This window comes from Siphateles boraxobius, unplaced genomic scaffold (genome assembly GCF_051911475.1).
Source record: "Siphateles boraxobius isolate OS27281-9 unplaced genomic scaffold, OSU_SipBor_1 29, whole genome shotgun sequence".
NCBI lineage: Eukaryota > Metazoa > Chordata > Actinopteri > Cypriniformes > Leuciscidae > Siphateles > Siphateles boraxobius.
In genome coordinates, this window is record NW_027508908.1 from 1,103,050 (window position 1) to 1,123,373 (window position 20,324).

General features: G+C 37.4%; 2 protein-coding genes across 3 annotated transcripts; one reads left to right on the forward strand and one right to left on the reverse strand.

Moving 5' to 3' along the window:
- Positions 1-205: 205 nt before the first annotated feature.
- On the reverse strand, positions 206-10,688 carry pus10 (pseudouridine synthase 10). Of its 2 annotated transcripts, none has more exons than XM_077245890.1 (18): positions 10,562-10,688; positions 7,176-7,302; positions 6,884-7,093; positions 5,810-5,896; positions 5,680-5,714; positions 5,474-5,585; positions 5,316-5,377; positions 5,037-5,082; positions 4,275-4,339; positions 4,111-4,196; positions 2,959-3,084; positions 2,748-2,804; positions 2,576-2,652; positions 2,210-2,265; positions 1,466-1,583; positions 1,236-1,378; positions 491-590; positions 206-396 (listed from the first exon to the last, which is right to left on the reverse strand). In XM_077245890.1, the coding sequence occupies exons 2-18, from the start codon at positions 7,299-7,301 to the stop codon at positions 358-360; spliced, it is 1,545 nt and encodes a 514-aa protein (XP_077102005.1). In that variant the 5' UTR covers position 7,302; positions 10,562-10,688; the 3' UTR covers positions 206-357. The 2 variants fall into 2 exon arrangements, with proteins under 2 accessions (XP_077102005.1, XP_077102004.1); XM_077245889.1 differs by lacking the exon at positions 10,562-10,688 and adding an exon at positions 8,528-8,782.
- Positions 8,800-18,963, forward strand: cct4 (chaperonin containing TCP1, subunit 4 (delta)). Its single transcript, XM_077245888.1, has 13 exons — positions 8,800-9,128; positions 10,036-10,088; positions 10,212-10,301; positions 10,626-10,734; positions 11,366-11,630; positions 13,417-13,546; positions 13,675-13,814; positions 14,738-14,834; positions 15,130-15,240; positions 15,975-16,105; positions 16,798-17,032; positions 17,132-17,245; positions 18,824-18,963. Exons 1-13 carry the CDS (start codon positions 9,020-9,022, stop codon positions 18,836-18,838), a joined length of 1,599 nt encoding a protein of 532 aa, XP_077102003.1. The 5' UTR covers positions 8,800-9,019; the 3' UTR covers positions 18,839-18,963.
- The last annotated feature ends 1,361 nt before the right edge of the window (positions 18,964-20,324 follow it).

Below are 20,324 nucleotides of genomic sequence, written 5' to 3' on the forward strand. Positions count from 1 at the left end.
CCATGTGGTATTTCTTTCTGTATTTAAGTTGTGATGTTTTAATGCTGCATTATCTCTATACTTGTGTGTGTGTTAGTGTATTATAACTTATATACATATATAATTTTTATCCGCTGATAATAGTTAATTATTTTTTAAGAGAAGCATAAATGATTAAAATTACTCATTTAAATACAGACTAAAACAGGAACATGACAATACCAAACAAAATTAGGCTGTTTATTTAAGGAAAATACATATAGTACAGTGCATAAGGATTTGCTTTAATTCAACCAAATGATTATCAAACTAAGAAAGAACCGTATGACAGAAATATATAGTCCTGACAAACAAAAACTTTTCTCAAAATCCCGAATGTCAATCCGGAATAGCAGGAGGCCAGTCGATGTCTACGGACTGAAACACACAGACATGGAGGAATATTAGAGATAACGTGCATCTAAACCACATGAGCGGTGACTCGTGATATTGCATATTTAATGAAACGCACCTCCACGTCCAGCTCCAGAATATCAGCGTCAGTTTTCATGAGGTCACAGAGGTTGGGTTTAGTGCGGCCGAAGTCTCCGTGCACAAACTCTTTAATGTAACTGCAGTGATGTCCGTGAAGGGAAACCACGACAGTTTAAAGTACACTGAAGAAGACTATTAATGATATTTCTCAATATTACTGTTTTTACTAGGGATGTACGACACACCGGGCACCATATCGGTATCGGCCAATATATGTTCATTTTTAATGTTATCAGCCTGATAAGAAAATTTGTCTGATATATTAAAGCCGGCAAATAATGTATTTTCTTCTAGATTTGCACTGTGTTCCCCATGATGGTTTTGAATGGCTTGAAATATGATTGGAATCACTTCAAAAAAGGAAAATACAGTTAATGCAACATGTGCAGCACAAGTCTGTCATATAAGCTACATAAAATTATAAAGAGAATATTATAATTGTGTGCTTGGGACATGGTTATTAATGGTGAGACTTACTTTTTGTAATCAAGCTCTCAAAGATTTATCAGCCAATCTATCGGTTATCGGTTTTCATATATAAAGATTTATCGGTATCGGCCAAAATGTTCATATCGGTGCATCTGTATTTTTTTTTTTTATCAGTCTTGGTGAGCAGAAGAGACTTAAAAATCTTTGAAGCATTAGTGTCGATGTTTGTTTAGTTATTGTCATTATCTCACACATGAGAACTACAGATGTCAATGTGTGTTTGTGAAGGATACGTGCCGGCCTGTGTGCACAGCTTCAAGGTGAAGTGGTGTGTGTCCAGGTGAACGGCACTCATGGAGTGGACGTGTCTCTGTCGGACCGCCAGCGGCCGGCGATGCAGGACTCTCAGCGGAGTCTTCTGAGCGATCTTCAGATCCTAAACACACACACACACACACACACACTCATCAGCACATCTCTTCTCAAGCCTCCTGCTCAAACACATCACACAGCACAGAAAGACCTTGATGTTTCTCAGGAAGTCCAGATCCGTGTCGTCGATGGCTTTCTGAGTCCAGATGAGGGCGCTGTAGGTTTTGGTCTTCTCCTCCTCGCCCTCTTTCATGCGGCTTGTCGCTTCCCTGAAGAAATGCACTCGAAATTACTAGGGCTGGATTAAGAAGGTTGATTTCTCGATTCTTATTTTGGTGAACCGATATTGATTCTTAAATCAGAATAATCAATCAGTTGTTCATTTTATCATTCAATATTATAGTATGGGGTTTCCTGTATAGTTTACAGTATTCTCACAGAGATGATTTCCTCGAGAAAAATTGCCCATGTACTGTACATGATATATACAGATGAAACTCGAAAAATTTGAATATCGTGCAACAGTTCATGTAATTCAAATTAAAAGGTGAAACTAATATATTTAGTATATATAACTATATACATATGCATGATACTTTTCAGAGGGCCGACATTTCTGTATTTAAAATCCTTTTTTTTGTTTATTTCATGTAATATTCAAATTTCCTGAGACTTTTTCAGAAAATTTTCATAATCATCAAAATTATAACTTTTGCACGATATTCTAATTTTTCGAGTTTCACCTGTATCCAAATGCATCGATATTGATTGGAAACCGGAATTTAATCGATTTCATATCTTTTATATATCTTCATATATTTTGTGCATATAAACAACACACACACACACACACACAAATATATATACACTCACACATAAGCACACACACACTCACCTGGTAACAATCTGTAGGTGTCGTACTCTAATTTTGTCAGACGACTGGTTGATCGTCTGCAGGACAGGAGAACAGAAATCAAAATTCACATTTTCCATTCTTATTCCCAGAAATGATATTAAACCAGTTATGAAAAAGAGTTTGACATTTTTATCAGCAATATGCATTTGACCGACAATAAAAAATCTTAATTCAGGACCACTGATACTTTCAAAAATATCAGGAATTGACACACTGTGATAGGACAGAACAGTAAAAAACGGTTTCAAAAGACTTTAATGCTGTGCAAGTATAAATGCACGAGTAATCATGACTATTACTGATACTACACATTGACTCAGATTCCTGAAGACAGTAAATCTACACCTCCTGTAGTTGTTTGATCTCAGTTCGGCTGAATTTGGTTCGATGTGGGTTCAGAAGCTCCAGAGCGAATGGTCGACCTGAGAAACAACACCTAAATTAAAACTGATACATGACCGCTTCGACACAAACCTCAATTGTGTCACATATAAGGCAAAATTAGTGTGTGTTTTACCGTTTCCCAGAGTCCTCACATCCACGTCTTCTCGTCCTGAAGATGAGAAGTTGAAACCTAGGCGGACGAGACACGAAAAAAGACTCACCGGTAAACATTGCAGGTCTGAATCAATCTGAACACCTGTGCATCATATACGTCGCCTACAATTTGGGATCTAGCTGAATATCCGGTGAAGTGATTAGACACACACACACTCACTCACACTCACCATCAGCTCTGAAGGAGGACAGGAGCGGAGCGGCGATCAGCTCCTCCACGGATCCGTCCATCCGCCTCTCTCCGTCGATCACCCACGGCGTCTGCGGGAGCTCCCGGGAAAACTTATTGTACCGACCTGCGGAGACGGTAAGATTTTTTAGTTTTTTCTGAAAGAAAATAATACTTTTATTCAGCAAGGATGCATTCAATTCATTAAAAGTGACAATAAAAGCATTTATGATGTTACAAAAAAATACATTTAAAACAAATGTTGTTCTTTTTAACTTTCTATTCATCAAAGAATCGTGAAGGTTTTTTTTTATCAATAATAATATGAAGCAGTTTAACTGTTTTCAACACTGATAATACTCAGAAATGTAATGATTTCTGAAGGATCATGTGACACTGAAGACTGGAGTAATGATGCTGAAAATTCAGCTTTGATCACAGGAATAAATTACATTTTAACCTATATTCACAGAGTTATATCAAATTATAATAATATTTCCCAATATAACTGTATTTTTATTTAAATTGTACCAACCTTATATATATAATTTAGGGCTGCACGATTAATCGCAATGAAACCGCATGCGATTTAGCAAAGCCTACGATTATTTTATGTGCAGCTTGTCAGTGAAGCGGCTGATCGGTAGTAAATGCTGCTCCATCTGAACACCAGAGGGCATCTCACACTCACACTCACACACACACACCAAATATGCCCCGCAGCAGAAGTACCACAACACACATCATTCCAGAAAATCCCTATCGCTGTAGCTGAATAAATAGAAGCTTTGATTTATTTATTATTATTTATGCATTTATTATTGTTAATAATAATTATTATTATTATTCATAAATGCTTCTCATGTTTGGAAAGATGTTTACGCGTGTTGCTTTTTCAAATGCACGTTATAAGTGCCTCAAACTCAGTGCTTTCAGAAGGAGCAGCGTTTACAGAGCCGTACATCAGTGACAAGCTGCGCATAAAAAATAATCCCAGCCTTTGCGATTTCATAATTGCAATAATCCAAATCGGTTTAAGCACGATTAATTGTGCACCCCTAATATAAATATAAATCACACTAAAATGGACAATTCAATTGACACTCCTACTAACAACACATACATCCGATGTTTGGAAAGTATTTGGACGTACCTGCTATAAAGACAGACGTGTGGAGACATGAGGTGTCCAGCGCTGAACATCTAGTGCTTGGTTTCTTCGGTGGACATGGATAATTCCTGCACACCACACATCCAACATTTAAAGGGAAGGACCAAAAACTGTCTCATGCCAGCATGAACACCAAAGACACTGACCTACTGAACTTCTCATCAGAGATCTTCTCCAGGGCCTTAACCACCGCCATCCTGGTGAAGATGGACTGAGGGACAGAGACACAGAGGAATTCAAATACACCGCTTTTAGATTTCAAACAGGCACTTTAAAAAAAAAAATTTTAAACAGGACCTATTATGCTTTTTTACATGTTCATCTTTCTTTAGTGTGTGATGTTGCTGTTTGAGCATGAAAAAGGTCTGAAAAGTCACAACACACAAAGTTATTCTCTATATCAGTGTCACTGTTTCTGAACTCCCTGAAACGCCTCCATTGTAGTCTTGAGTTTGCTTTCGGGAACAAACACGTCACAATATTCCTCATTTAAATAATTCCCGCCAAAGGCATACGCTAAATAACGCCTAGTTGAGTTAGTTAGTAGTGTGTTAAACTCGTGGTTATGGTAAGGGACGTGACATTTCCCAAACACACTCAATGCGCTTGACCAATCACAGCACACTGATCCAGCCGACCAATGAGAGCACAGTGTGCTTTTCAGAAGGAGGGGCTTCATAGAGACAGGAACTAAACCGAGCGTTACTGACAGACTGGGAAGAGAGGAGCTGCAACAATGGAGAATATGTGAAAAATAATGTGTTTTTGAACATTCAAGCATGAAAACCTATTGTAGTAGAGCCCAAAACCAAAACCAAGACTTAGAAAAAGTGCATAATAGGTCCTGTTTAAAGGATAGCGGAGAGAAACGGGAACGCTGATTGAGGACTGCAATCCTCAAAGCTTACCGCTTTGTTTTTGGTGGGTTTGAAACAGTCTGGACAGGTGTTCGCTCTGCCCAAAGAAAGACAAATACTTGTTAATCAGAAATGACAATTATATTTACATTTATGCGTTTATTTACGCATAAAAGCATCTGCTAAATGCGTAAATGTAATATGTAAATACTCTAATTCCATATTCAAAATTGTTAAGCAAGTTGCAGTATCGCCAGCATCAGTCAAGGTCAACCACAAACGTTAATGCAGTGCATGAAAAACCATCAAACACTTTTGGTCATTGCTTACAAGAAATGACAGTCCTCCTCGGTTTCTGGGTGTATAAACCCGACGCTCACTTCACACGGACTCTGCGGATCACAGAACGAAGATCAGAGATTAAATAACAGCCAATCCTCAGGAAGCCAGCAGTTACCCAGCAGTTACCCAGCAGGAGGACGACTCACATTGGCCAGGACAGCAGCTCCCAGTTCCTGGCCAATCTTTCCCTGTACGGCCCACTTGAACGCGTCCTTCACCTGGATGACATCATCTTTCCCTAAACACATGCTCTTCTCCCTGGAAACACAAAAGTGGAGTTAAACACAGCCCAGGACAGAGGAGAACAGGTGCGGTTGCTAGGAATGATGGGAAATGTGTGCTGCTTACATACCTGACTTCCTTTCTGACATGCAACCAGCAGGAATGCTTTAAAAATGCACAGAGAAACACATTTTGTCCAGATTTCTATCATGAAAGCAGATGATAAACGGGTCATCTGATTGTGCGGTGGCAGGACTCACCTCTCTGACGGACAGCTGAGCCGGAAGAGAAACGGTCAGCACTAGACTGTCAAACTCAAACTGCTGCTTTTTCACCGCATCTGACACCTGTGGATGAACAGGTATAAAAACATGCCATAAAGCTTACAATAAGATATCACTAGTTAATGCTTTAACTAACAACAAGCAATACATTTCCACAGCATTTATTAACCTTTGCTAATGTTAGTTAATAAAAATGTTCCCGTTTGTGGTTTTTCACAGTGCCTTCATTTTCACAGATGCAACTTTTCATCTTAAAAATGTTTTAGTAATTGTTGAGATTAACATTAGCTACGAAGATTAGTAAATGCTTACGAAGTGTTGTTTATTGTTAGTTCATGTTAACTAACGTTACCAAAAGAAAGGTGAAGTGTTGCCAGAATATATTTTTGCATGAAGAATACATTTTTTGTTTATTATTAGTATATATATATATATATATATATATATATACAGTAGTGGTCAAAAAGTGATGTCCAGTCTAGGGAAATTGCCGTCTTCACCCTTTATTCACATATAAAAATGTGTTAACGGTTTTGTAAAAATATTGTGTAGTTACCAATTGTTTTATTTGTGATAACGCAATGAAACTTGCTGAATTGTGCAGACATAACATTGGCCAGGCTGTCATACAAATAAATTATGAACATGCAAAAACAAGAGAGAACCAACAAAATATCAATAACTGATTATGTTGTGGTGAGTCAATGTACAGTATGATTTTTTTTTCCTGTAATCATTTTGTTTATCTATGCATTTCGTTGCGTGGTAAAATAAAACCCGTAGCTGTAGTTTGCCTTTTCTTTGCCAAATAATTTTGTCAGATAAATACATTAACTAAGTTTAGAGTTTTGTTCTTCCCTCATATTTATGTTTAAACAACTAAATATCTACCTCATATTTTTGATAGTTTAATTGAACTTGTAGAGCCATTAAAAACAAATATCCCCTCCAGACATCACGACTGTATGTGAGACATTTGAATTTGTATTGGAAACGTTCTGTGTGATGGGATTCTTTGTAGGTATTACCGAAATGATAATAAAAAGACACCTGTTTAGCAAAAGCGGGATGACAGAAGTCCTGCAGGACTCCCAAACAGACGGGACAAATGTCAGAGTCCGGCTCGGCCGGCGCAACGCAATCCTCATCCACTCTCATGCGTTTACTGGGCGGGTCGTCTGTCCTGCCCTCACCAGAGGCATCATGGGACTGCGGGCGGTTTTCCTCACTGACGAAGGCCAGAAGCTCCTTGTGCATGTCCTACAGACAGAAATGCTCCTTAGTGCCTGATACATAAACAGTGTGAATGTGAATTTATTTTATTTTTATTTTTGTGAAAGACCTCGTATGAGCGTCTGTAAGCGGAGCCGCTTCCCACACAGCAGAAGCGCAGGACACATCTCACACAGCAGCCGGCGCTCAACAGCTTCCTCGCCACGGGACGGTCCTTCTCTTTCAGGGACAGCATACTGAGGTGAGGGGAACAACGGAAAAACAGGACATGATCATGACGCATGTTTCATTGCTTTATTTATGTACACTGCAAAAATGCTTTTCTTACTTAGTATTTTTGTCTTGTTTCCAGTCCTGTTGTTTTGTCTACTAAAGTCTTTTTACTAAAGTAGTAAAATGCCACAAGATATTATTATGTCTTGTTTTCTGGGGAAATAACAAAAAAATAAGTGAGTTTTTGCTTAAAACAAGCTAAATTATCTGCCAATGGGGTAAGAAACATAATCTTAATTCAAACAGGAACCAGATTATTGTTCTTATCCCATTGGCAGATCATTTTGCTTGTTTTAAGCAAAAATGTACTTAACTTTTTGTTATTTCCCCAGAAAACGAGACCTAATATCTTATGTCACTTTACTCATTTAGTAAATGTATCTTGATTTAAGAATTGTTTGATATTTTGGACTGGAAACGAAATACTAAGTAAGAGAAGCATTTTTTACAGTGTACAGGGTTTGCACAAGGTGCTTAAAGTGTGCTTTTATTACCAAAATGATATTTAAAAAAAAAATGTACATTCTGTTTTTATAACAAACAAACAACCTCTTTATTGAGGATCATAGTTTCAAAAATTTTAAGCAGCTCCTTGATCATTATACGCATAATTTAACACATTAAATGATGTAGCGTCTGTCCAAAACAATTAATAAACATTATGGAAACATTATAGTTAATCTTAAAAATATTTTTCTTTTTATTATTAAAAACAGATTTTTTTCTTTTTCAGTCATTTATATTGCAACACACCCAAAATGCACTCTGAACATTTAAGAAAAATAAATGCATAAAAAATAAATTGTCCTAGTTGTTATTTATTTTGAGAGACAAAGTCTCTCTAACGCTTCGCTCAACTACATCATGTCATTAATGTTCTTTTTGTGTTTAATAATTTTTAATAAAGACAAAATGCTACCTTGCATTTCCATAAATGTATTTTTACGATGATTTTATTAGATGTGCTGCATGTTTACTAATACATAAAGTGGAAGTTGAAAGGACAAGGATGGGAGCAAAAACATCATCTTGGTATAAGGACAAATATTTTGGAATATTATCGATTTTTTAAAATAAAAATAGACGTATTATAAAAGCTTGCATCAGTTGCACCACACATGAATTATATTGCTAACAACACTTGTGTTATAATGACCCCTCTCTAAACATGCTCATCCTGGTGCTTACCTTCACTGGATCACTTCAATCCTCAGGAAAACAGTGAAGTTGAACCGGTGCTGCTTCCACGCGTGAACGCGCACAATACCACATGCGTTTATGAACGTTGTGTCACTGAACTACGCGCTTTATATTAAACTCATTTCATCCTAAAGCATAGAAACCGCGCGATTCATATATCACAAAATTACTATACACAAAATACTCTGACATTTGTATAAGGGGGCGTTGCAGACCCACTACAGCAGATTTACTTATTGCATCTCCGCGGGGCATGTTTTAAGACACCCCTGAACGTCATCCTCACGCGCCGCACTGTCACGCTCGGGGTCCTTTCTCTGCTACCGTCGCGACCGGTGGATCTGGAAGGTTCTGTTTGAGGAATCCGAGCCGACCGTTATCTGAACCCATCCGAACCGCAGAGACGGTTTAGAGACACCGGGACACGTCCATCTGCGTCTGTGAATTCCGCGGATTAAAACAGCATAAATATTAGCCATCATGCCTGAAGTCGGATCGTTTCCAGGCGGGTTTAAAAACAAAGGAGGTGCGTATGTGGACCGGGACAAACCCGCGCAGATCCGCTACAGCAACATCAGCGCCGGGAAAGGTGAGGATATTCGCATTAGATCTGTCAGAAACACTGACAGGGATTTGTTTTATGATGTTGTTTCTGCACCTCATGATGTGCGGTGGAAGCATGAGTCAGGGAAAGTCGTGTACCGTTATAAACATGCCAATATCTGCACAAACGCTTTCATTTCTGCAAACGTGACCTTGTTTAAAAGCATTAGATGAGGTAAATGTCGCCATGTATGGTCATCATAATCAGAATAACACACACACACACGCACACACACACACACACACTGGGGTCCATATATAAGGTGTGGTCTTCATTTTGACAGAACATGACGACTTTACAGTCATGGACACTAAATGAGTATTCAAGAATATGTACGTATGAATATTATCAAAGGCTAAATATTGGTATTTTCGTTCAAATAAAAGACGTCACACACATTTCATTCATTAAGAAAGTCTTCATTGTTTCTAGAAATTAGTGTGTGTGTGTGTGTGTGTATATATATATATATATATATATGTATATATATATATATATAATTATGTATGTGTATATGATATATATGTACAATATTAAAAAAAGAAACTATATAATTCTCTTTTTTAATCATGCGCATTTTAGTTACCATATTCATTTATATATGTGTGGTGGAATATATATATATATATAAAATTAAGCATACTTTTAAAATATTTATTTTAGAAACGTAAATACATTATATATACATACACACACACACATATATATATATATGTATTTGTTTTTTAAAATTTATATTTTAAATGTATGCTTATATATATATATATATATATATATATATATATATATAATCTTGTATATAAGACTTATAATTCTTCATAGATTTCCCATTTAAATATGCCATCAGGTATAGCCTAATGATTAATTGTTGATCTTGTCTTTTGATTGACAGCTGTCGCAGATGCCATCAGAACAAGTCTGGGCCCTAAGGGCATGGACAAAATGGTACTGTTTTTCATTGATATAAATCTCATCATATAATATGAAAGTTTTATGCTTCACTTAACTTGGCTGTATATCAATAACTGTGTTTTCTGTGCACTGAATGAATGTTTTTGTTCTCTGCAGATTCAGGATGGGAAGGGAGACGTGACCATCACCAATGATGGAGCCACAATCCTCAAACAGATGCAGGTGCTTCATCCTGCCGCCAAAATGGTACATCCTTCATTCATTTCTATAACCTGAAGGTGCTGAATGAAAGTTTTTGTTTTAGATAGATATGGTTCAGATTACTCACTGCAGATTTATTTGCTGAGGGTTTTGGGGGAAATTCAAACATGAATTGCGATTCTATTTTCTACCAATTTTTAATAAAACAAATCTTCTAAATGGCGATGTTATGTTATTATTCCAAAAAAAGGGGGACATCAACAGTGCAGCACATACAGATTTTGAATTGAACCTCTGATTCCCACCCAAATTATTGCATGTCAGAGGTCACGTCTGGAGTATCATGGGATATATTTGCGCGCGTTTCAGATGGTGGAGCTGTCTAAAGCTCAGGATATTGAGGCTGGTGACGGCACTACATCAGTGGTGGTGATCGCTGGAGCTCTTCTTGATGCTTGCTCTAAACTGCTACAGAAAGGTAAGCTTTAGTTACAATAAGTGTGCTTTTTTTATACATGCAACATGTTGGACATAAAATTACATGGATTATAACACTGATGCATGATGTCATACAGTGGACAGAGCTTTAGTCCCTCTGTAGTCAATCATTTTATCCCTTAAATCTCATCTTTGATCACCAAAGTGACAAATTTAAACGTTTTACCTTAACATATCTTAAATGTCACTCTACACCCTTGCCTCATTAAGTATATGTGTTGTTCTATGAATATGCAAACGATCTCCGCCTCCACTCACTCACTCCAGCTCAGAGATCCACTCGTTGACGATCACACATTGATCTGATTGGTTACAAGATAGTGTGTGACATCAGAAACACCAGCGATTACAAACCGAGTTTTTGAGACTGTCTTTGGTTCACTGCAGTTTTAAGCAGAAAACACTCAGCAATGGTGTTGACTTATGAATTTACACATAGTTTGTCTTAAAGCATATTAAAAACACCACATAGACACATAAACAACATTAAAAACTTGATTTTCACCACAGGGGAACTTTAAAAGCCATTTTGGGGTGTCCTTTGACCTTCATTATACTGTAGTAGTGGTGTTTATTTATGATAACAAAAAATGGTCTGTTTATCCTGCCAGGAATCCACCCGACCATCATTTCTGAGTCCTTCCAGAAGGCCGTGGATAAAGGTGTGGAGATCTTGACCTCCATCAGTCAGCCGGTGCTGCTCAGTGACAAAGAGACGCTCCTGAACAGCGCCACCACCTCGCTCTGCTCTAAGGTGGTGTCTCAGTACTCCAGCCTGCTCGCGCCCATGAGCGTCGACGCCGTCATGAAGGTCATCGACCCCGCCACCGCCACGAGCGTCGACCTCCGCAACATCCACATTGTCAAGAAACTCGGGTGAGACGCAGTATAAGTTTAAAACCGGGCAGATACACTTTGAGAATGAAGGCACACGGAAAGGGATGTGTTGTTGAAAGTATTGCAAATATTCCCCAGTCTTTATTCCATTTCATATGTTTGCAGATTACATACAGTTTTCAGGTTGATAAAAAAAAAAAGTTTCTAGTGGAGCAACATATCACAAAACTCACAGTGCGGATTATGGTTTTTGAGCCACAGATAGGATCATTTTTCAGATCAGCAAAAAATAAATAAAAAAAATCTATATAATGGGGGAGGGGGGGGTGTAAATGTAACTTTGCTTTTCATTTATTAATTAAAGCTCACTTGAAGTACTTCATCAAAGACTACTAGCCTAACTGATAAAGTTCAAACATTGTTAGACCAAGAAACGGTCAGTAATAAAATAAGAACAAATACACAAATTACAAGAAGAGATGAATACTAAATAACAAAGTTACAAAGTCTAACAGTAGTATTCAGGTACAGAAATTAATAATTAGGCCTAAATGTAAAATAACACTATTTGTTCACTATAGAAATTAAATATAGCTTCATCTTTGTTAAAGCTGTGTGTTGTTATTTTATTAACATTGACGCGGAAAACTGCAGGAATATTCTGCTTCTATTTAAGACCGAATGAACATCTGGTTTCTTTATCAACTGTTCACTTATGACATAACAGAGAGAATACTTGCCAAGACGTAATTAAATAATTTTGCGTTTATGTGTCCATTCAAGGGCAAGGAAACGCGAAAGAGGAATCAATTCTCTCTCTCTCGCTCGCTCTCTCTCTCTCTCTCTCTCTCTCTCTCTCTCTCTCACACTCTCTCTCTCTCTCTCTCTTACCCCTTTTCCACCAAAGCGTTTTGAGAGCCGGTTCGGAGCCGGTGCCTGCGCGCGAACCAGTTCTTTGTGTTTCGACAGCCAAAGAACCGGTTCTCGGCCAGGAAAACTGGTTCCAAAGCGGCACCAACTCTTTGCTGGACTAGAACCAGAGAACCGTTCTTTTACCACGTCATGCTTATGTCGGGGGCTGGAGGCGGGTTTAGATGTGTCCTAAACATCTTTTCTGACCGCAAAGCCAGGAGAAACATTTGCAGAAACACGATGTAGTCCGCCATTGTAATTATTATGCTTGAAGTTGGCGCAAGCGTTTCTAGCTTTTTTTTATTTTATTTTTTATTGAAAACATTATGTAAGCAAAGAAGAAAACAGTCACAAAATAGAACAAATAAACGGAGAGAAAAAAAAAGACAAGACAGGTGTACATAACTAATCAGAAAAGATTACATATCAAAGGAAAAGATTAAAAGACTTACATATTTCAATTGTTTTTAAAGCCTTCTTGGTTCACGAGTTAGAGATAATCCCAAAGTAATGTTGTACAGTACTTGCAAGCGTTTCTAGCTGAGACGTAAAGCGACGTACACAGTGACGTAACGACGTCGTTCGCTGGGCGCTCTATAAGTGGAAAAACAAACAGGTTCTGAGGAGGTTCGCAAGTTGAACCAACTCCGAACCAACTTTGAACCAGCACCAGTTCCGAACCCGTTCTTTTTTGGTGGAAAAGGGGTATCTGCGTGCACTCGCTTCGACTCTCCTGTGAGTCCCTATTTTCACCTCATCTTCCGCATTTAAAATCGTTTGAATGTGTAAACTGGCAAGACAAAACACGTCCAAAAGATAAACTTTCACTCTATGATGGATAAACTATGATCTGTTGCACGCCTAGAAGTTTCTCTATGCAGAAGCAATTTCATGGGTGTGTTTGTGTTTGCAGAGGAACCATTGATGACTGCGAGCTTGTGGATGGTCTGGTGTTGACTCAGAGGGTGAGCACTGCGGTGTCCCGTGTGGAGAAGGCCAAAATCGGCCTCATCCAGTTCTGCCTGTCTCCTCCCAAAACTGATGTACGTGGTCATATGCAAATGCATTTTAAATTAAAGAACTTGCTAAAAAGTGAAATGTTTCAAGCATGCATTGGTCGAGATCGTAGTTATTGTTTTAATGCTTTTGTGTGATGCTTTTGTTGGGACAGATGGACAATCAGATTGTGGTGTCGGACTACGCTCAGATGGACCGTGTGCTCCGTGAGGAGAGATCTTACATCCTCAACCTGATCAAACAGATTAAGAAAGCTGGCTGCACTGTGTTGCTCATCCAGAAATCCATCCTGAGGTACAAAATCACCACAAACCTCCATCACACAGTCGCTGACAGGAACCCTGAAACACTAACCTTGCTATACACTGTAGTGGCCGAAAATGATGTCCAGAGGGAATAATTCAACAATCAAAATATGGGGAGAATTTTACAGGGTGGCTCCTTAAAAAGTCTTATTGTCTTAAAAAAAGTTTTACTAATAAAAGGCCTTAAAAAGTATCAAAATGTCTTAAATTCAGATTCGATGGGTCTTAAATATTTCTGGTCACATTACCGCTAAAATTCTGACGGACACAATGTCCGTCAACTAACCAGTGAAGCATCGAATCACGAGAATGATTCTGATTTTATTACATAAACAGCAATTGATAATGATGATGTATTTCTGGTAGCACCGTTGAGACTCGCGCTGCCTGTCTCTGTGAGAGATTTTATAGTGAGAAATCAAAACAGATGAGCATAACAGCACACATAAAAAACTCACAGAAGAAACAAACTGAGGTAAAAATTAAAAATGTTGACTTTTATGAATTATAACATATGATATAGTTAAGTAACATAACATGACAGGAGCTATTTTGCTGAATATTCTCAAGATTGCAAATGTTACATTGTTTATTGAACTAAAATCAAGTAGTTAATATTAAATTACTTCAATTACTAAGGTTAAATATTACATACGTATGTAATATAATGTGTATTTCCATCACAGGTTTGGTCTTAAATTTCATTCAAAGTGGCATTAAAAAGGTCTTAAATTTAACTTGTTTATATCTGTAGACGCACTGTATTATACTGGGAAGAATACACTAAACTTAGGCCTGGTTTCACAGACAGGGTTTAGATTAAACCAGGATTAGACCTTAGAACAATTAGGGCATTTAAAGGAATAGTTCACTTCAAAATGAAAATTCTGTCGTTTACTCACCGTCTTTCAGAGATGCCTTGAGTGATCTGGCCCTTCACTTCCTGAATAAGATGAAGATCATGGTGATCAAAGACATTGAGAGAGAGGAAATTGAATTCATCTGCAAGGTATGACCAGCAGACCCAGCACTGTCGTGAAACCATTAAATGCTTGCTAACACTTTATTTTAAGGTGATGTAGTTACACGTCATCACGTGTACTTTCTTTAGTAATAACAGTAACTTGTGCGTAATTACATAAAACTAACCCTAAACAAAACCCTATTTAGTTCATTAATATTGCTCAGTACTTATGAGTAAGTACAGTGTAACTAAATCACCTTAAATTAGCTGTAACCAAATGCTTTTTAGTGTAAATCTGTGTCTGATATCTGAAGTGGACATGCCTCTTCTTTCCCATCAGACTATTGGCACCAAACCTATAGCTCATATTGACCAGTTCACTCCAGAGATGCTGGGAACCGCTGAGCTAGCAGAAGAGGTTAGCCTGGACGGATCCGGCAAACTAGTGAAGGTAACCCACTAGGCATGGCGAAAACTAAAAAATTTCTTGACCAACCACCGAGCCTCATTAGCCGGTTGAAACCGGTTAACCGATTAGTTTAAAATATGCCACGCTATTTGAAATAACAGCCATTTGGAGCCGCGCCTGCAATTAACGCAACTGTCGCATCTCTCTTTGTCTCCCGCGCGCGCGCACACACACACACACACACACACACACACACACACACACACACACACACACACACACATTGCCCTGTAGCCTTTACTTTTCGCAAACCTTGTGAGCGCGCGAACCCAAACGCTGTGACCTTGCGCCAAATGTTTTTATTGGTTTATTAAGTACAAACAGGCGAGTTATGAAAAATTGAGTGTGAGGGATTTGTTCACTTCACACAAAAATATCTTGGGAGTAGATGGCTAACTGTAGTAGCGTTTAGTCCACTGTCCATAATAGCTTAATTCAGAGATCACTTTTTTTTTAATAGACTACCGACAACTTTGATCGGTTAATGTTGAGACGGTCAACCATCGGTCAAACGATCCCTATAACCCACCTAGCATTGATGCATCTACGTTCATCTCCAGCTGAACATGTTTTTTTTTTCATGCATACAGGATGAGAAACAGAATTCATATTTAGTTAAACATTTATCTATACACACGTACTCATTGCAGAGATTCCGATGTTTTCGTTCTCTTCCGTGCTGGATAATGACAGCAGTGTGTTGTTTGTGTTTGTAGATCACAGGTTGTGTAAATCCCGGAAAGACAGTCAGTATTGTCGTCCGTGGTTCCAACAAACTGGTGATTGAGGAGGCGGAACGGTCCATCCACGATGCCCTCTGCGTCATCCGCTGTCTGGTCAAGAAGAGGTAACTGATCGCAAGATGGTTTTATGCATTTCTCAACACTGGCAGTTTTAGTTTCATATTCAAATTATTACTTCATTTTACTCAATTTAAAAACAAAAAACAATCTCAGCATTATTTATGCCGTGTAATCTCTGAGCTGCATTAAACATTTTATATTGCATCTAAATGCTACTTCATATGAAGGTTCTGTTAAGATTTTGTTAATACTGACAGATTTCATTTGATTGGTAACTGTTGTCTTATTGTAATAAAATTTGATTAAAAGTTAGAACGTTTCAATGAGGTCAAATTAAAAAATGCAGTAACTAACTAGCAATATATTTTTACAGTATTTAATAACCTTTGTTAATGTTACTTATTAGAAGTCTTCATGTTCGTTCACAGTGCATAAACTCATGTTAACAGATAGAAAAATGTATTGATAAGTGTCGAGATTAACTAAGATTAATAAGTGCTGTAGAAGTATTGTTGATTGTGTATGTTTGCTAACGTAAACAAATCAAACCTTATTGTAAAGTGTTACTGAACTTTTGCAGATTTAATTATGTAGTGGAGGGGCTATCATGGCAAAATAACCTTTTGAAATTCATGCACTACACGGTCAAATGCATAGTGCATAAGTGCTTAATTTGAGACACAACTTTCGAGTCAGCAGAAGCTGTTTGCTAACTCTTCTCCCTGTGGATCTGCAGATATCTGATTGCTGGCGGTGGAGCTCCAGAGATTGAGCTGGCTCTGAGATTGGCAGAATATTCCCGCAGTCTGGCCGGCATGGAGGCGTACTGTGTGCGCGCGTACGCCGACGCCCTCGAGGTCATTCCCTCCACTCTGGCAGAGAACGCTGGTCTTAATCCCATCTCCACCGTCACGGAGCTGCGCAACAGACACGCTCAGGGAGAGAAGACAGCCGGGATTAACGTCCGCAAGGTGTGGCTCTCAAGCACACGCTCAATAGTGCCATCTATGGACTGAAAGCTGTAATGGCAATCAGAAAATGAATGGCTAACATGTGTTTTGGTCTCTCAGGGTGGGATCTCTAACATCCTGGAGGAGCTGGTGGTTCAGCCTCTGCTGGTCTCTGTCAGCGCACTCACCCTGGCCACCGAAACGGTCCGCAGCATCCTCAAGATTGATGATCTCGTGAGTGATTTATGTCTAATGAGTTCTTAAAGGGACAGTTCACCCAAAAATGAACATTACTTGGTTGTTCTTAACCTGTATGAATTTCTTTCTTGACAAAATGTTTAGCTTGCTAAAGAAGGGTCGAAAATGTATTTTGATCATAGTAATTCCTCTACCTTTTCCCCTATACACAACAGTAGGCTACCATATTTCACTACTGTATTATGACACACCACTATAATAAATACTGTACTTACATTTAAATGACTGCAATGTAAAATGACAGATAGTTGCTTTCCTAGGACCATTAGGCCATATTAGGTGGCACGTACCTAACACTACGTGCAATTATTAGATTTATTGTTGTTTTATTGACATCTTTCCTGAAGTCATTTAAATATTGAAAATATGCACAATATTTATGATGCAAGTATAACAGTGAGACTCCAACAGTGAAGTACACTTAAACAATAGATAGAACTCAGTGTCTAACACTGCACACACACTATTAAATAACTCTATTCAATTCTGTAAAAAATATTCAAATGAAACCATTTGCAAAAGTTAAAACATATGAACATATATGTTGTTAGTAAATAAATTGAGATACAAATATAATCACATATTTAACTAAAATATATAAAAAATAAAAATATGTTTACATATATTTAATCAAAATATATTTATTGGGCCAATTTAAAATATTTGCATATATACCAAAAATATATTCTGAAAATATATTTTAAATATATTTCTTTTTTGTATGGGATGGTAGCAAAAAAATACTATGGAAGTCAATGAGGAACGTTCAACATTGTTCATAATAACTTTTTTTGTGTTCAGTAGACGAACAACATGAGGGTGAGTAAAAGATGACAGGACAAGTGTATAGAGAAAAAAAACTAATATATATCATCATACTTCCCTGGTTGATTGATTTACATTTAAGAATTGCAAAAAAAAAAGTGTATTACAAGTTTTCTGTTTATTACAAGAAAAAAAATTGTTGTTTAAATTTGCAGATGATATACTATTGAATTACATATGTATACTAATGTGCATAAATGTGCACAACATTGGATAAAGCAAGGTTCAAAATTCCTGTTTCATTTTGTTCACATACTAGTCAAAAGTTTGTACAGATGGGATTTTGGATTTCTACTTTTTCAATCCATGAATCAGAAAATACTGTCCACAGCCAGAAGAAAAAGAAACATTTTTTTAGGAATAAATGACATACGACGAACCTTCAGAATATAAATAACAATAAAAGTGTAAAGTTTGGTGTATGTAAGTGCTGCTGAAGTGGAGATGTCTTGCTCGGTGAAGGAGAAAAAACTCAATTTTTAGAAAACGGCCTTTAAAAAAAAAAGTATTGTTATCAAAATTAAAGGCTCAAATAGATAAAGTGCAATAAAATGGGGTTTCTTTCTAGTCTAAAACAAGTTATAAAAAACCAAATACCACAAAAACTGAAAATTGACCAGTGCATGAAAAACAATGCGCTTCTGTAGTGTCTTGCCTTAAAGGACCATAATTAGTGCTGATGTTGACTATAAATGCTCAAACATTAATGACGTGTCATTTGTTCTGCAGGTGAACACACGATAAAGTGAATGTGTCTAGTGAAGGAAGATCCAAGTCCACGCAAGAACCCTGTTAAAACCAACTGATCTGTCGCTGTCTGTAGCTGTTACCTGGAGTAATTTAATAAAGCTTGTTTTTTGACACGGTAACTGGTTTTTCTTGGGGGTTTTTGTCTTTGATATGTGGTGCATATAATAATTTATTTTCATTGTGGTTGGTTGTCGGGGCCAGTGCATTACTGCATGTCAGGAAGTTTGATCACATAAGCAGATTAGCTAATAAGATTAGAGACAGGGCTCTGCTGTGAGGCCTGAGAAAGTCTCCGATCAACAGCTGACCATCCTTATTTCTAATCAACCTTCGGAGTTAAAACCCAGTATTGTAGCACACAAAAAATACACCAGAATGGGACACTGGGTCACCTAAATTAAATTGAGTGATAACTTGTATTTTCTATCAACTAAAAAGAAGACCAACAACTTATGGTATCAGTGTTGTTGAATGCACCTGCGGCAATGATCCAAATTGTGTTCAGATTGATTAAAAATTCAATATTGTTCTGTAAATGGTGTAATTTCCTTGGTGTCAATTTAAAGGAACGTTACATTCTATTAATGGGATGAAATCATGCCATAAAATTGCATGCTAACGTTTTTAGGCATAACTAATTACGCTTTTGGTTGTTGAACAAATTGTATTAATAAAAATGGTATTGTTTTTACAACTAACATTGTCAATATTTGACATACTACGATTTTGCTTAAAATTTAAACTCATACCTCAGGTCTTTAGTTACCCTCCTCTTCATTCATTTTTTTTAAGTTAGACAAAAACCTATAAAGAAAAAAATATTCATGTTTTCCCATTATTATTATTTTTTTGTAAAAATTGTATAGGGTCACTAACAACCTGAGGTGTAACAGCATAAGTATATTTTTTTCTGCACAACAGTTAAATCTTTGATGACTGAATAAGTGCAATTCACCTTTATTCTTCAAGATGGCGATGTCTGATACATAATGATGAAGTGACGTTTCACTCATAATCACTCCAGGCAGAAAACAAATGAATAGGAAGAATCATCAGCAAAACTTGAAATGGCTCAGCGATTTACTGCAGAGCAAGTACTGAACACAATCAAATATTACTGTCACTTGATAGATCTGGTGAAGAAGCTGTCATCGATCAAAATATTTGATTTTGGAGATGATGAAAATGTTTTGGGAATATGTTTGAGATCGTGAATATAAGCCAGATGCTGAATGTACTGGGAAATGAGCTCTGACGAGGACAGTGATGTGGTATAAAACATCTGCTCAAACTGAACCCATACAGACATCAAAAGGTAACAAAATATGCTTTATTTTATTCTTCTGTAATTGTTACTCTAATATCAGGAGAGTTTTATATGACCGCGACAGGTATAGATCCAGGTCCAAAAAAAAACCCCGAATATGTAAAAATGATTGGTGAAACATTCATGCATTTAATTAAGGGTTAAAAAAGTCAT

Coding starts and splice junctions, on each gene's coding strand:
- pus10 (XM_077245890.1), bottom strand. CDS start 7,301: ATGCTGTCCCTGAAAGAGAAGGACCGTCCCGTGGCGAGGAAGCTGTTG. Junction 5,083..5,315: donor GAGGAGGACTGTCATTTCTT/GTAAGCAATGAC, acceptor TTCTTTGGGCAG/AGCGAACACCTGTCCAGACT. Junction 2,266..2,575: donor AGATCAAACAACTACAGGAG/GTGTAGATTTAC, acceptor CCTGTCCTGCAG/ACGATCAACCAGTCGTCTGA.
- cct4 (XM_077245888.1), top strand. CDS start 9,020: ATGCCTGAAGTCGGATCGTTTCCAGGCGGGTTTAAAAACAAAGGAGGT. Junction 10,302..10,625: donor TTCATCCTGCCGCCAAAATG/GTACATCCTTCA, acceptor CGCGCGTTTCAG/ATGGTGGAGCTGTCTAAAGC. Junction 13,547..13,674: donor TGTCTCCTCCCAAAACTGAT/GTACGTGGTCAT, acceptor TTGTTGGGACAG/ATGGACAATCAGATTGTGGT.